General features: G+C 38.7%; 1 protein-coding gene across 2 annotated transcripts in view; it reads left to right on the top strand.

Moving 5' to 3' along the window:
- The first annotated feature begins 2,972 nt into the window (after positions 1-2,972).
- Positions 2,973-12,969, top strand: part of LOC126754517 (kinesin-like protein KIF12) — a 69,124-nt gene continuing 59,127 nt past the window's right edge. The window contains exon 1 of one of the 2 annotated variants that reach the window (XM_050466569.1): positions 2,973-3,797. In XM_050466569.1, the coding sequence (XP_050322526.1) occupies positions 3,499-3,797 (299 nt within the window). In that variant the 5' untranslated portion in view covers positions 2,973-3,498. The remainder of the gene's footprint in view (positions 3,798-12,969) is intronic. The other variant, XM_050466568.1, reaches the window with a different exon arrangement.

Genomic DNA, 12,969 nt, shown 5'->3' on the forward strand with positions numbered 1-12,969 from the left:
TCAAAAGGAGTGTCTCTCATCCGAGGCTGTTTTCTTCTTTTCATTGGGGGCGCACAATCCTATGGATGGAATTTTTCGCCTTCGCCTTTGGCTACCCAGATCTAGGACAGGAAGTTGTGAGCTGTTTAAGCCAATGTGAACGAATTGCTTCTGGTCACTCCCAAATGAATGTAAATCACAGAACTTTCCTCACTTGCGTGAACTTCTACACATGACTCCATCCTCCATATGCCTCCTCACCATCGCATGTAAAGTTCGAGCGTACTGTATAAAAGATTAACCACCGTAAACAAACTGATTGAACCTTATCAGTGTGACGTCAGGTCTGAAAAGTCAAAAATCTTTTAAAAGACCTGTGAAAAGTGGATCAATACCCACCACATTTTTGTTGATTTCAAAGTTGCTTTTTACAGCATGAAAAGTAGCTGCCTTTAAGCCGCTATGTCTGAATTCGATATCCCCGCAAAACTAATACGGCCATGTAAACGAAAAACGTCAAAATTTTTATCTGTCAGAATTTTCATTTTCCTACCGTTTGGCCTTAATGGAGAACGGTTGTTACAGGAAATAAATTATGAAACACATTATTTCTCTAAAATTTGCAAATACCTTACATACAACGACCGATTCAAACGACACTATTTACTGTACACTTGACTCTCTTTTGACGGCAACAGCGCGTGAAGACTAACATTATATGGGCGCGAAAAGTGGTAAAGTCGCTATACTTGCTTAAAAAGCAAATATTTTCAATTTGTAATTGTTCTTTCTTATATATATTTGCATATATTATATAACCAGAATATATTAAATAAAAAACATGCTCAAAACAAAAAAATTTGTTGGCCTGTGTAGGCCTGTTAGGTCATATGATCACTTATAGTTTCATTACTAATTTTTAGTGTTGGGGGACGTTGTGGACACATGACATATAACGAAATTATATATGTATATGGAAAATATGAGGATAAAAATCGACCATAGGGGTAAAAATCATTTTTTAGGGGTATGGTGTTTAGATCAAAGTGGAGCCCATTTTCCTCACTACATTCGGAATATGGGGTCTAGGGAAAGTATGAGCTGATTGCATTTATTATGTTTTCTTAAAAATTTTGTGAAGTTGGATCTTCATATGTTATTAAGTGTGTGTTTGGCAACTGTTTGATTATAATGCTTGGCGATTTTTTTATAATGGATCAATGGACTCCTCACGCGTTCCCCGAAGTTAGTCAGCCAGTTTTTCAGTTTCGAAAGCAGAACAAAGCCACAGGGAGCCAAATCTGTTAACTGACTGAGCGATGACTCTTGTTTCCTGTTTTGCTGCATAGTCAGTTACAATTATGGTAAAACGTGACGACGCATTCAGGTATTTTGATACGAGTCTAGTATTGACACGCTTCATATCCAAAACAATAATCAAAATGATGGTGTATCGATTGTTCAATTTTTATACAGCTGCACCGACTCTCCTCCTTAATTTATGACTTCGTATCTTCATAACTTCAATGCCAAAAGATACGTCTACCAAGTTTTAACAAGATATCTAAATTTTTACTTAACATATCGCTTGCATGGGCGGATGGATGAAATTTGCTCAGCTCTTCATGCTGATCACTTTGAAATGTATTATTCTATATCTTTCTTTATTAGTTAAATGTGTTACAAACCACGAGAATATAAAACTGCATGCCTTAGGGTCCGTTTGAACATTCGAAACATAAGGTTATTTCTCAAACATAAGAAACGATTTCATTAAGTTGCAATTGAAAAGCTGGTAATCAAAAATTATTGCTTTGGAGTGATAAAAGATTCGCAGACAATTCTCTAGTTTTACAAGACAAGAATATGTGCCTCAAATATTAGGTTGTCAAAAAAGTCTTGCGGTATTTTCGATAGTTGGCGCTGAAAGCGAGTAGTTCTAGTTTTATTCGTCGCATCGGGTCATGCTATACCTTTTTGGAAAGCCCATTTCACGCGCTAACACGAGTTTGATTGATTGTCGTTTCTTTTAAGTCGCTCGTGAGTTATAGCGTCGCAAACATGGAGCAAAATAAAGAGAAAATACGGCATATTTTACAGTACTACTACGATAAAGGCAAAAATGCATCTCAAGCCGCCAATAAAATTTGTGCAGTTTATGGACCCGATACAGTTTCCATCGATGCATCGAAGATGCGCCACGCTCCGGAAGGCCTGTCGTCGAAAATTGCGATAAAATCGTTGAATTGGTCGAAAGAGACCGGCATAGTAGCAGCCGTAGCATCGGTCAAGAGTTGGGCATGAGTCATCATAAATTCATTTCAATTTCAATAAAAAAAAAATTCAATAAAAATACCGCAAGACTTTTGTGGGTTGTTGGGTTGGGTTGTCAACATTATGAAGTCAGATACAATATGGAAAGTGCCACAGAGCACTCTTATTTTTTGTCGTTTTTGGCTAATATAGGTTTTGAAATAAGGCGGAAAGTATAATGAATTTTTTAAACACAACTTTGATTCTCATCATCAGTACAAAGATTGGTTGTCTGGATTTCTTCGAAATTACTTAAAAATCAATTAAGCCGTTTAAGGAATTCCGGTGCATATATGTACTCTTATATTTATAATACTAATAATTATTTTAATTCCTATAACGCTAATTTATTCTTATTATTATTTTACATTTTTCATTCGAGTTTTGGTTTAACATTGAACAAAACACAGAATAACCTTGAATATAACGTAACTCTTTGGTCGGTATATTTGTGACATACCATAGTTATTACATACATATATGCTCTCCTTTACATTTTTCTCTTCGGAGAAAATAAAGCTAACGGTCAAGTTATGGTCATTACAATGGTCAGAATGGTCGCGTATAGAAATTACCATAAATCTCCCAGTATCACGCATCAAACGAAAAGTACTCATTGACGCGGCCGACCGCCATGTACAATTTAATCGGCGATTTCAACGAACATGTTTCAAATAAAAAGTGGTAGTGCCACGCACTCTCGCCAGTTGGAATTGAGATTTCGGAGCACAAACACCAAAAGTTGACAAACTACCGCTAGTTTATAGTACAAATGTGCAACACTCGACCAAAACTCATACTTATTATTGTTAATGTTCTTATAATTACAAAGGAACTTTTCCACCCCGTTGTTGATTTTACTCGAAAAAATTACGGTGCTTCTGGTGTTTAATAACGTATAAAAATTTAAAAGTCACTAACTCAGGTTGCAAATGAAAACGTACTATATGTACCAGTGTAATTGTCTGGTGTATTTAAATGAAATAAATTAGTGGCAATGAAGTGAGAAGGAATTATGGCGCCTGATTTCACCATCGTATTAAGGCAATAGAAAGTGAAAGTATTTGAGACCTTTTAGAAATCGATTAAATATATATACATATATATGTATATATGTGTATGTGTACATATTAAATAATGCTAATCTAAATATTTACACATAATTAACAAATTAAGCATAACGTATTTGAAAAAAATTGAAGAAGTATGGTTACACGAGCATCCAGTGTGCCCCATTTGAATAGCAGTGGCGGAAGCAGCAATGAAAGCGCCGCCGGTAGCGCGTCCGGATCTAGTGGTCGGCGAAGTCGCCTGCCCAATTCGCGAACACGACATGTTGGTAAAAGTGTCACGCCCATTCAGACACGCAGTACACCAGGCAGCATGCCGCGTTCTCGAAGCCTTACCCACGGAATGCAAAGAGTCACTCCTCAAAAGTCCTCAAATAGTTCGGGTGGTGTGCGCTCGAGAAACACTCCAGTCTTTTTACGTTCCAGGGAGAACGAGTGAGTACACTATGCATATTAGACGATTTATTGAAACTTATGTGTCTGAAATAAAATTAAAGGCATTTGGTATTGACACATTTCATCATTTAACATGCGTTAAAATTGTTTAGTCAGAATAAATAATTTCATAATATTCTGCTGCTTCCCACTGTAATCAATACAAAACCCACTACGTCACGATTTATAACAAATACACATACTCTTAAAGACAGTATTAAAATTTTATGGCGATATTACTTTTTAAGCAGTGACACACTCTATTTAATGTGAAATTGTTAATTTGTTTAGGCATTATTGTAGAGGTGCAAAAACTTAATTTTTTTCTAAAGAATCTACTATGTAAGTTAAGCTTTTGGTTATTAAAAAACACGTGCCGGAAGATACTTATTAGTAACAAGTGTGGTGTTAACTTGTATATAAACATTTTCATATATTGATCATTTTTCATTTAATTAAACTATTAATTGGACCCTTAATTGGAAAGGTGCCGCTGCCCAGCTGGTTGATTTCCTCGCGCAAATAAAGGCTGACATCACCGCCGTCCAAGAAATGCGATGGACGGGACCAGGACAGAGACGAGTAGGTCCTTGTGACATTTACTACTGTGGCCATATAAAGGAGCGCAAGTTTGGTGTTGGATTCGTGGTGGGAGAGAGACTCCGTCGCCGAGTACTATCATTCACTCCGGTGAATGAACGTCTAGCCACAATCCGCATCAAAGCGAGGTTCTTCAACATATCGCTGATTTGCGCCCACGCCCCGAGGGAAGAGAAGGACGATGTGACCAAAGATGTCACATGAGCGCTTGGAGCGCGCTTATGAGAGCTGCCCCAGCCACGATGTCAAAATCGGGCTTGGCGACTTTAACGCCAGGGTGGGCAAAGAAGATATATTTGGCACTACGGTCGGTAAATTCAGCCTCCACGACGAAACATCCCCAAATGGGTTGAGGCCGTTCGACTTCGCCGGGGCCCGAAATATGGTTATCTGTGGTACTAGATTCCAGCACAAAAAGATACATCAAGCTACCTGGCTGTCTCCGGATCGAAACGCCACCAACCAGATCGATCATGTTGTGATAGACGGAAGACACGTCTCCAGTGTTCTAGACGCGCGTACGCTCCGAGGTCCTAACATTGACTCGGAACACTATCTTGTTGCAGCCAAGATTCACACCCGCCTTTGTGCAGCAAAAAACGCATGTCAACAAACACAAGGAAGGTTCGACGTCGAGAAGCTGCAATCACAACAGACAGCCGAACGATTTTCTACTCGGCTTGCACTCCTGCTCTCTCAACAACTCGGTATAAGGGAACTGTGGGACGGCATTTCAAATTCCTTGCGTACAGCTGCAACCGAAGCCATTGGTTTTCGGAAAGTGCAAAAGAACAGCTGGTACGACGAGGAGTGCCGTGTCGCAGCGGAGAGAAAACAGGCTGCCTACCTCGCAACGTTACGATCGACTCTACACGTGCGGGATGGGACAGATACCGAGAGTTGAAGAGGGAAGCGAGACGCATTTGCAGACAGAAGAAGAAAGAGGCTGAAATGCGTGAGTACGAAGAGCTTGATAAGCTGGCCGACAGGGGTAATGCTCGAAAATTCTACGAAAAAATGCGGTGGCTTACAGAAGGTTTCAAGACCGAAGCATACTCTTGTAGAACCCCCCAAGGTGATCTAGTGACCGATGCCCAGAGCATACTTAAATTATGGAGGGAACACTTCTCCAGCCTGCTGAATGGCAGTGAACGCACAAAGCCAGGAGAAGGCGAACCCGATTCCCCAATCGATGACGATGGAGCAGACGTTCCATTATCCGACCATGAAGAAGTTCGAATAACAATTGCCCGCCTGAAGAACAACAAAGCGGCAGGGGCCGACGGATTGCCGGCCGAGCTATTCAAACACGGCGGCGAAGAACTGATAAGGAGCATGCATCAGCTTCTTTGTAAAATATGGTCGAACGAAAGCATGCCCAACGATTGGAATTTAAGTGTGCTTTGCCCAATCCATAAAAAAGGAGACCCCACAATCGGCGCCAACTGCCGTGGGATAAGCCTCCTCAACATCGCATTTAAGGTTCTATCGAGCGTATTGTGTGAAAGATTAAAGCCCACCGTCAACAAACTGATCGGACCTTATCAGTGTGGCTTCAGACCTGGAAAATCAACAACCGACCAGATACTCACCATGCGCCAAACCTTGGAATAGAGCCGTGAAAGAAGAATCGACACACACCACCTCTTCGTCGATTTCAAAGCTGCTTTCGACAGCACGAAAAGGAGCTGCCTTTATGCCGCGATGTCTGAATTTGGTATCTCCGCAAAACTAATACGGCTGTGTAAACTGACGTTGAGTAACATCAAAAGCTCCGTCAGGATCGGGAAGGACCTCTCCGAGCCGTTCGATACCAAACGAGGTTTCAGACAAGGCGACTCCCTATCGTGCGACTTCTTCAACCTGCTTCTGGAGAAAATAGTTCGAGCTGCAGAACTAAATAGAGAAGGTACCATCTTCTATAGGAGTGTACAGCTGCTGGCGTATGCCGGTGATATTGATATCATCGGCCTCAACACCCGCGCCGTTAGTTCTGCTTTCTCCAGACTAGACAAGGAAGCACAGAAAATGGGTCTGGCAGTGAACGGGGGCAAAAGGAAATATCTCCTGTCATCAAACAAACAGTCGTCGCACTCGCGACTTGGCTCTCACGTCACTGTTGACAGTCATAACTTTGAAGTTGTAGATCATTTCGTCTGTTTAGGAACCAGTATTAACACCACCAATAATGTCAGCCTGGAAATCCAACGCAGGATTGCTCTTGCCAACAGGTGCTACTTCGGACGGAGTAGGCAATTGAAAAGTAAAGTCCTCTCTCGACGAACAAAAACTAAACTCTATAAGTCGCTCATAATTCCCGTCCTGCTATATGGTGCAGAGGCTTGGGCGATGACAGCAACCGATGAGTCGACGTTACGAGTTTTCGAGAGAAAAATTCTGCGAAAGATTTATGGTCCTTTGCGCATTGGCCACGGCGAATATCGCATTCGATGAAACGATGAGCTGTACGAGATATACGACGACATTGACATAGTTCAGCGAATTAAAAGACAGCGGCTATGCTGGCTAGGTCATGTTGTCCGGATGGATGAAAGCACTCCAGCTCTGAAAGTATTCGACGCAGTACCCGCAGTGGGAAGCAGAGGAAGAGGAAGACCTCCACTCTGTTGGAAGGACCAAGTGGAGAAGGACATGGCTTCGCTTGGGATATCCAATTGGCGTCACGTAGCGAAAAGAAGAAATGACTGGCGCGCTGTTGTTAACTCGGCTATAATCGCGTAAGCGGTGTCTACGCCAATTAAGAAGTAGAAGAAGCTATTAATCAAGATATACTAAAAATTCGAAAATTGTTCTTTAGGTCTAATTTAAAGTTTACAAACAAAATTAATTTTATGCTACAATTGCACAATTCGGCCATTTTTTTTTCTCTAAAAATCACGAACCTTAAACAATTTTGCGTAAAAAAACAAATCCAGTGTTTTCGGACTTCGATATGGGATCATTTACTATCAAATCAGTGCAGCTTCTTCAAATTCGTTTTATGATCTGATCTTATGCTAATAAAGGTGCCAGATATCAGATGTATGTGTTAGACATTTGGACTTAGTTGCTAATTTACCCCTGTTCACTAAGTTTCGTTGATATATCTATGTTTCTAATTTTCCAAAATATTCAATATTCAAGACGAATAATGATATATGTATCTCATTGGTTATGGGCGGATTATGGCCTGGTCTGATTTTTCACACTTAAATTCAGAATTTCTTTACACCAATAAATTATCCCGTTTTATTATTCAACGATTCGGCTATACATATGTATTTGCTTTAATTCAAGTATTCTCGATCCGTTTATTGAATAATATGGTGCATAAGAGGATTATAGTTATTAAATTCTGTGCATATTAATTCATCTGCTTTATATCGTATGTATATTAAGTTTTAGCGATTGCAGTTGGGAATTCTTGTTGCTGCTCTGCTCTTTCAAAAGGGATTTTTAAATTAGGTATATGTATGTATGTCAGTATTTTGGAATTGGTTTCTTATATGATACTACAAATTCTAACAAGTAGCCAAGTAATGAAAGTAAGCATACTAAAAGAGATGAAGTCAATGAAGGCTTGAGCCCTAACATGTTCTTCAAGTAATTTACCCTGTTAGCCCTCATCGAGACCCTCGGGTCTGGCAAGGCATATTTTGTTTTTAAACGTTATTTAAATATATTTAGAGTGTAGCAAACGACTTGCGCTTCCAGGTAGCTTCCTAGAATTTTATTGTCTATAGAATTCAGAAAAAAAATTCAAGGATATCGTATCGAAAAGGACGAAAAGAGGATATTATAATATTACACCTTAGTGCACCAATGGTGCTTGGCTAGACCCCATATATTTTGAATGAAAATATATGAACTTTGGTACTTCGCACGGTTGATTTATCTGTTTTCATGTTCGTTACATGTCCAAATTGGTTTGTGTGTTTGTCTAGGTCAAATACTTTAGCCGCTAGAGCGTTTTAAAGGTTAAGAAAAATGTAATTTTTCTCAAAATGTTACATTTTTTGTGAACGCTATTGCCACGCCAAGCGTGAACAAGGCAGTCAATTTGATTTCAACCAAATCGAGAGGTAAGAAATTTCAAAAATGTATCTATATTGTACATATATGTATGAGCGTAAATGCAACACGTATTTCCATACAAATGTATGTAAACACCACTTAGCCTAGCCAAGCACCATTGGTCTCGATAAGTGTATCAGACCGTTGGTCTCGACCAGGGTTAGAGTATACTCACATACATACATATAATATATACAGTATGTCAACTATTTGATCACATACATTTCCAAAAACACTCTATTTTGTTCTTTTTTATTTAAATAAACTTTTGAGTAAAAGAGATAGGTACACTAAGTAGGCCTATGCAAGCGAAGTTAGGAAGTGCGGAGTTACCCAAAATATGCCGTTACTTTTCAGAGAATATTTACAAATGTAGACAAAGGCATGTGATCAATTAGTTGACTTTGTGAAGTAAATGAGTATTGATCGCCGTAATTTTGCTCTGAAATTCAAGTATTTCTTTTGATTATTTAATTAATAGTTGTGGAATCATTAGATTCTTGTTTTTAGTAAAATGTGAGTATTTTTTATTGTTTTTCTTTGTTATTTTCTTAAGTTTGGCTTGACTATAGATGAAAAAACTAAGTGCAACAAAAATGGATGAAATCAAAAGGCTTATTCATTTAAACACAACGCATAGAGAAATTGCAAGACTCGTTGGTGTTTCTGTAGGCGTGATTTCAAAAATAAGACAATCAAGGAGCCCTTCGTGTGTAAAAAACCCTCCCGGACGAAAGCCAATTTTGAATGCCACCCTGGAAAGGCGCATTGTTAGGCAGATAAAGTTTGGTGTGCATGAGAATGCGGGCCAAATCAGACGTGATTTCTTCCATAGTGATGGAGTAAATGTAACAAGTGAAGCTATAAGGAAGAAATTGCGGAAAAATGGGTTCCACGGACGTGCGAAAGTAAAAAAACCAATCTTGACAAAACGACACCGTAAATTGAGACTCCAATTTGCAAAAAAATATAAAACCTACACCCAAAATGACTGGATGCGAGTCATATGGTCCGACGAGACAAAAATAAACCGTCTGGGAAAAGATGGGCGTCAATGGATTTGGAGGAAACCCCGAGAACCTTTGACTAGCCGTATTGTTCAACCAACGGTCAAGTTTGGAGGCGGTAATGTAATGATGTGGGGGTGTATGAGGATGGAAGGGGTAGGAGAGTGCGTAAGGGTTGCAGGACGAATGGATGCCAACCAATATGTCGATATCCTTCAACAAGGTTTGCGCAAGAGTCTGGAAGTGTGGGGCAAGAATGTGTCGGACGTCATCTTTCAGCAAGATAATGATCCGAAACACACTTCTCGTGTAGCCAAAACTTGGCTTCAAAACAATGGTTTTGAAGTACTCGACTGGCCCCCTCAATCGTTAGACCTCAACCCAATCGAACATGCTTGGGTTGAGGTCAAGCGTGCGATTTCTGATGACCAAGGTGAGTGTCCGAATCTTGACGATTTATGGCAGAAGGCCAAAAATTCCTGGCAAAATATTAGCGGAGATTTCTGTAGGAAGGTGGTCCAGTCCATGCCCAAACGAATTGAGGCAGTAATCAAAGCAAAAGGGGGTCATATTAAATATTAAGTAAAAAAAATGGTTTATGTCAACCAATTGATCAAATGTGCAGCGGAGACATTTTTTGAAATTCTATAAAATCTAGGAAGTGTTTGAAAAACAAATGTGTTATTTTTATTATATTACTTTTAATTGTTTTGTATATAAAATAAAATTGGATTGCCATTACAAATAAAAAAGTTGAAACAAAAACCTTTTTTTGATAATATCAAATAGTTGACATACTGTAGATAATAGTATGTCTGTTGAATTAAATATAAGGAAATAAAAATCTATGTGTACAAATCTATTCTTCTTAATGAAAACATATTTAAGAAATTAGGTTAATTTTCTCAAAACACACATAAATACTATATACTAGAAAAATCATTTACGATAAAAAATTCCAAAGTTCGTTTGAATTAAGTTCATTTGCATAGCATTGCTACAATAAGCCAAATTTTATGAGTCGTGGGGAGTTATTTTCAATAATTGTAAAATCGATTGCGTTCCGAAAAAATATAAGCTAAGGGGGAAGGCTACAACTAATAACGTAAACAATATCTTATCATTGTTCGCGCTCATTGGTTCTACTTGTAAAAGCACAACGTCTGACACTTTATTTTACTTCAACCCTAACTTCAACTCCCTTAACCACCTTGTGCTGATTCTATTAACTTTTAACTAACGAGTGTATGTTTGTATGTACAGTTCTATATGTATGTGTGCATATGTGCATATAGCAAAGGAAATTAGTTGAAATTGATTATGGTGTGAACGGTTAGTCTTTTTATTTCACTTAATTCAACGATTCATAGCTACAAATAAAAATGATCCAATCACCAAGCATGCATTCTATATGTATAAATGGATGATATTCAAATTACTAGTCCTTCTCTTGATTGAAATTAGTCAAAGAATACTTTCGCTAATTTACAATATCAGAATTGAAAAACCTTGAAACATTTCATATTTTCTGCTTGAGTATTCATTATAAGATTTTAAAATAAAAAACTATAAGATTTTAATATACAAGCATACAATTTTAACCAATTTGTAATAGATTCTGATGGTCCGAGAAGGTTTAAGGTTAAATAACGACTGAATTTATTCAATATGGATAAACATGTATTTACAGTTTATAAAAGGATGTAACAAAAGAGAATATAGAAAAGGAATACAGAGTTGCAAGAGGTACATAGTTGTAATTTAAAGTACATATTCATTTAATACTATTTACTACGAACTACTTCGCCTCCACAATACCTCCTCTCGAAGTAGAGAGCTTATTCTTCTTCTTCTTGATTGCATTCGATAAGGCCCAAACTTGATGAACAATTACTATGCTTCAGTTCCGTAAGACCCTTGGTTAATATGTCCGCTGGCATTTTCTGTGTTGACATATATTCTAGTGTAATTGCCTTATCTCGTACGCAGTCTCGGATAAAATGATGCCGTACATCGATATGTTTCGTCCGAGGGTGGAAATTCGAGGATACTGCTAACTTTTGTGCACTCTGGTTATCGTTAAATAACTTTACGCTGGCACACTCAATTCCCACCTCTTCCAAAGCGCCTTTCAAATAAAGGGCTTCCTTAGCCGCTTCAGTTATGGCGATGTACTCTGACTCAGTACTGGAAAGCGAAACAGTACGTTGCTTCCGTGCTTCCCAACTTATAGACGACCCAGCATATATAAATGCAAAACCTGAATACGATCGTCTGTCTAATGAATTTGCTCCCCAATCAGCATCAACTACACCATACAAATCTGCACCTGTCTTCTTATACAGTAAACCCTGTTGTACTGTGCCCTTGACGTAACGTAAAATTCGTTTTGCTGACTTCCAATGCTCTTCAGTGTAGTTGCTGTTAAATTGACTCATAAAATTTACGGCATACGCTATATCTGGTCTTGTAGATACCGCCAAATACATCAAAGCGCCGATTAAGCTTTGGTATGGATATTTCGCCATAATCGCCTCATTTTTTGTCGTAGGAATGGTAAGTTTGCAATTCACTTCTATAGGTGTTTTTGAAGGATTGCACTCTAACATTCCGAACTGCTTCACTATTGATTCCGCGTATGTCTTCTGTGATATAAATATTTCGCCTTTCTCTAGATTCTGATGAAAATCTATACCCAAACAACGACTGACGTAACCGATATCCTTCATATCGAAATGTTGCGAGAGCGTTTTCTTCGTTGTTTTTAACCAACTTTCGTTATTAGATGCTAACAATAAATCATCTACGTATATAATAGCCAACATAATGTTACCACTTTCTCGACGTACATAGAAACATGGATCAAATTTCGTTGATTTTAATCCAATCTTGTTTAGAGTTGCTGATAATTTGTGATACCACATTAACCCTGACTGTCGCAAACCATACAATGCTTTCTTCACGGGGGGCATACGGGGTTTTCTCGTTGTAGAGCTGCTTGCCATTCTCTTGCTGTTTGTTGTATTTCGCTACTATGCTTTGTCAAGCCTTTTAAGCCCACAGGTTGACCTCGTTGAATTTTCTTCAACACACTCTTAAGTAAGTCTGGAACATCCATGTAGATGTTTTCGTCTAGATCTCCATTCAAATATGCGGTGACTACATCCATCTGATGTATCTGGAGATCCAGCTCTGTACTCAGTGCTGTAAAGAGCCGTACTGAAGTTGACCGTGCAACCGGAGAAGAAACTTCGTGAAAATCTTCCCCCGGTCGTTGAGCATAACCCTTTGCAACGAGTCGAACTTTCTTTAAATGTTCATCTTTGGTACGGAACACAAACTTGTTACCAATTACTTTACGATTTAAAGGCTTTTCAACTATTTGCCAAGTTTGGTTTCTCATATGCGCCATAAGTTCGTCTTCAAGCGCCTTTACCCATAAAGACGCGTCCTCACACTTCAATGCCTCTGCCAAAGTTTGTGGATCATGA

Source organism: Bactrocera neohumeralis, chromosome 4 (genome assembly GCF_024586455.1).
Source record: "Bactrocera neohumeralis isolate Rockhampton chromosome 4, APGP_CSIRO_Bneo_wtdbg2-racon-allhic-juicebox.fasta_v2, whole genome shotgun sequence".
In the NCBI taxonomy this organism is placed as follows: Eukaryota; Metazoa; Arthropoda; class Insecta; order Diptera; family Tephritidae; genus Bactrocera; species Bactrocera neohumeralis.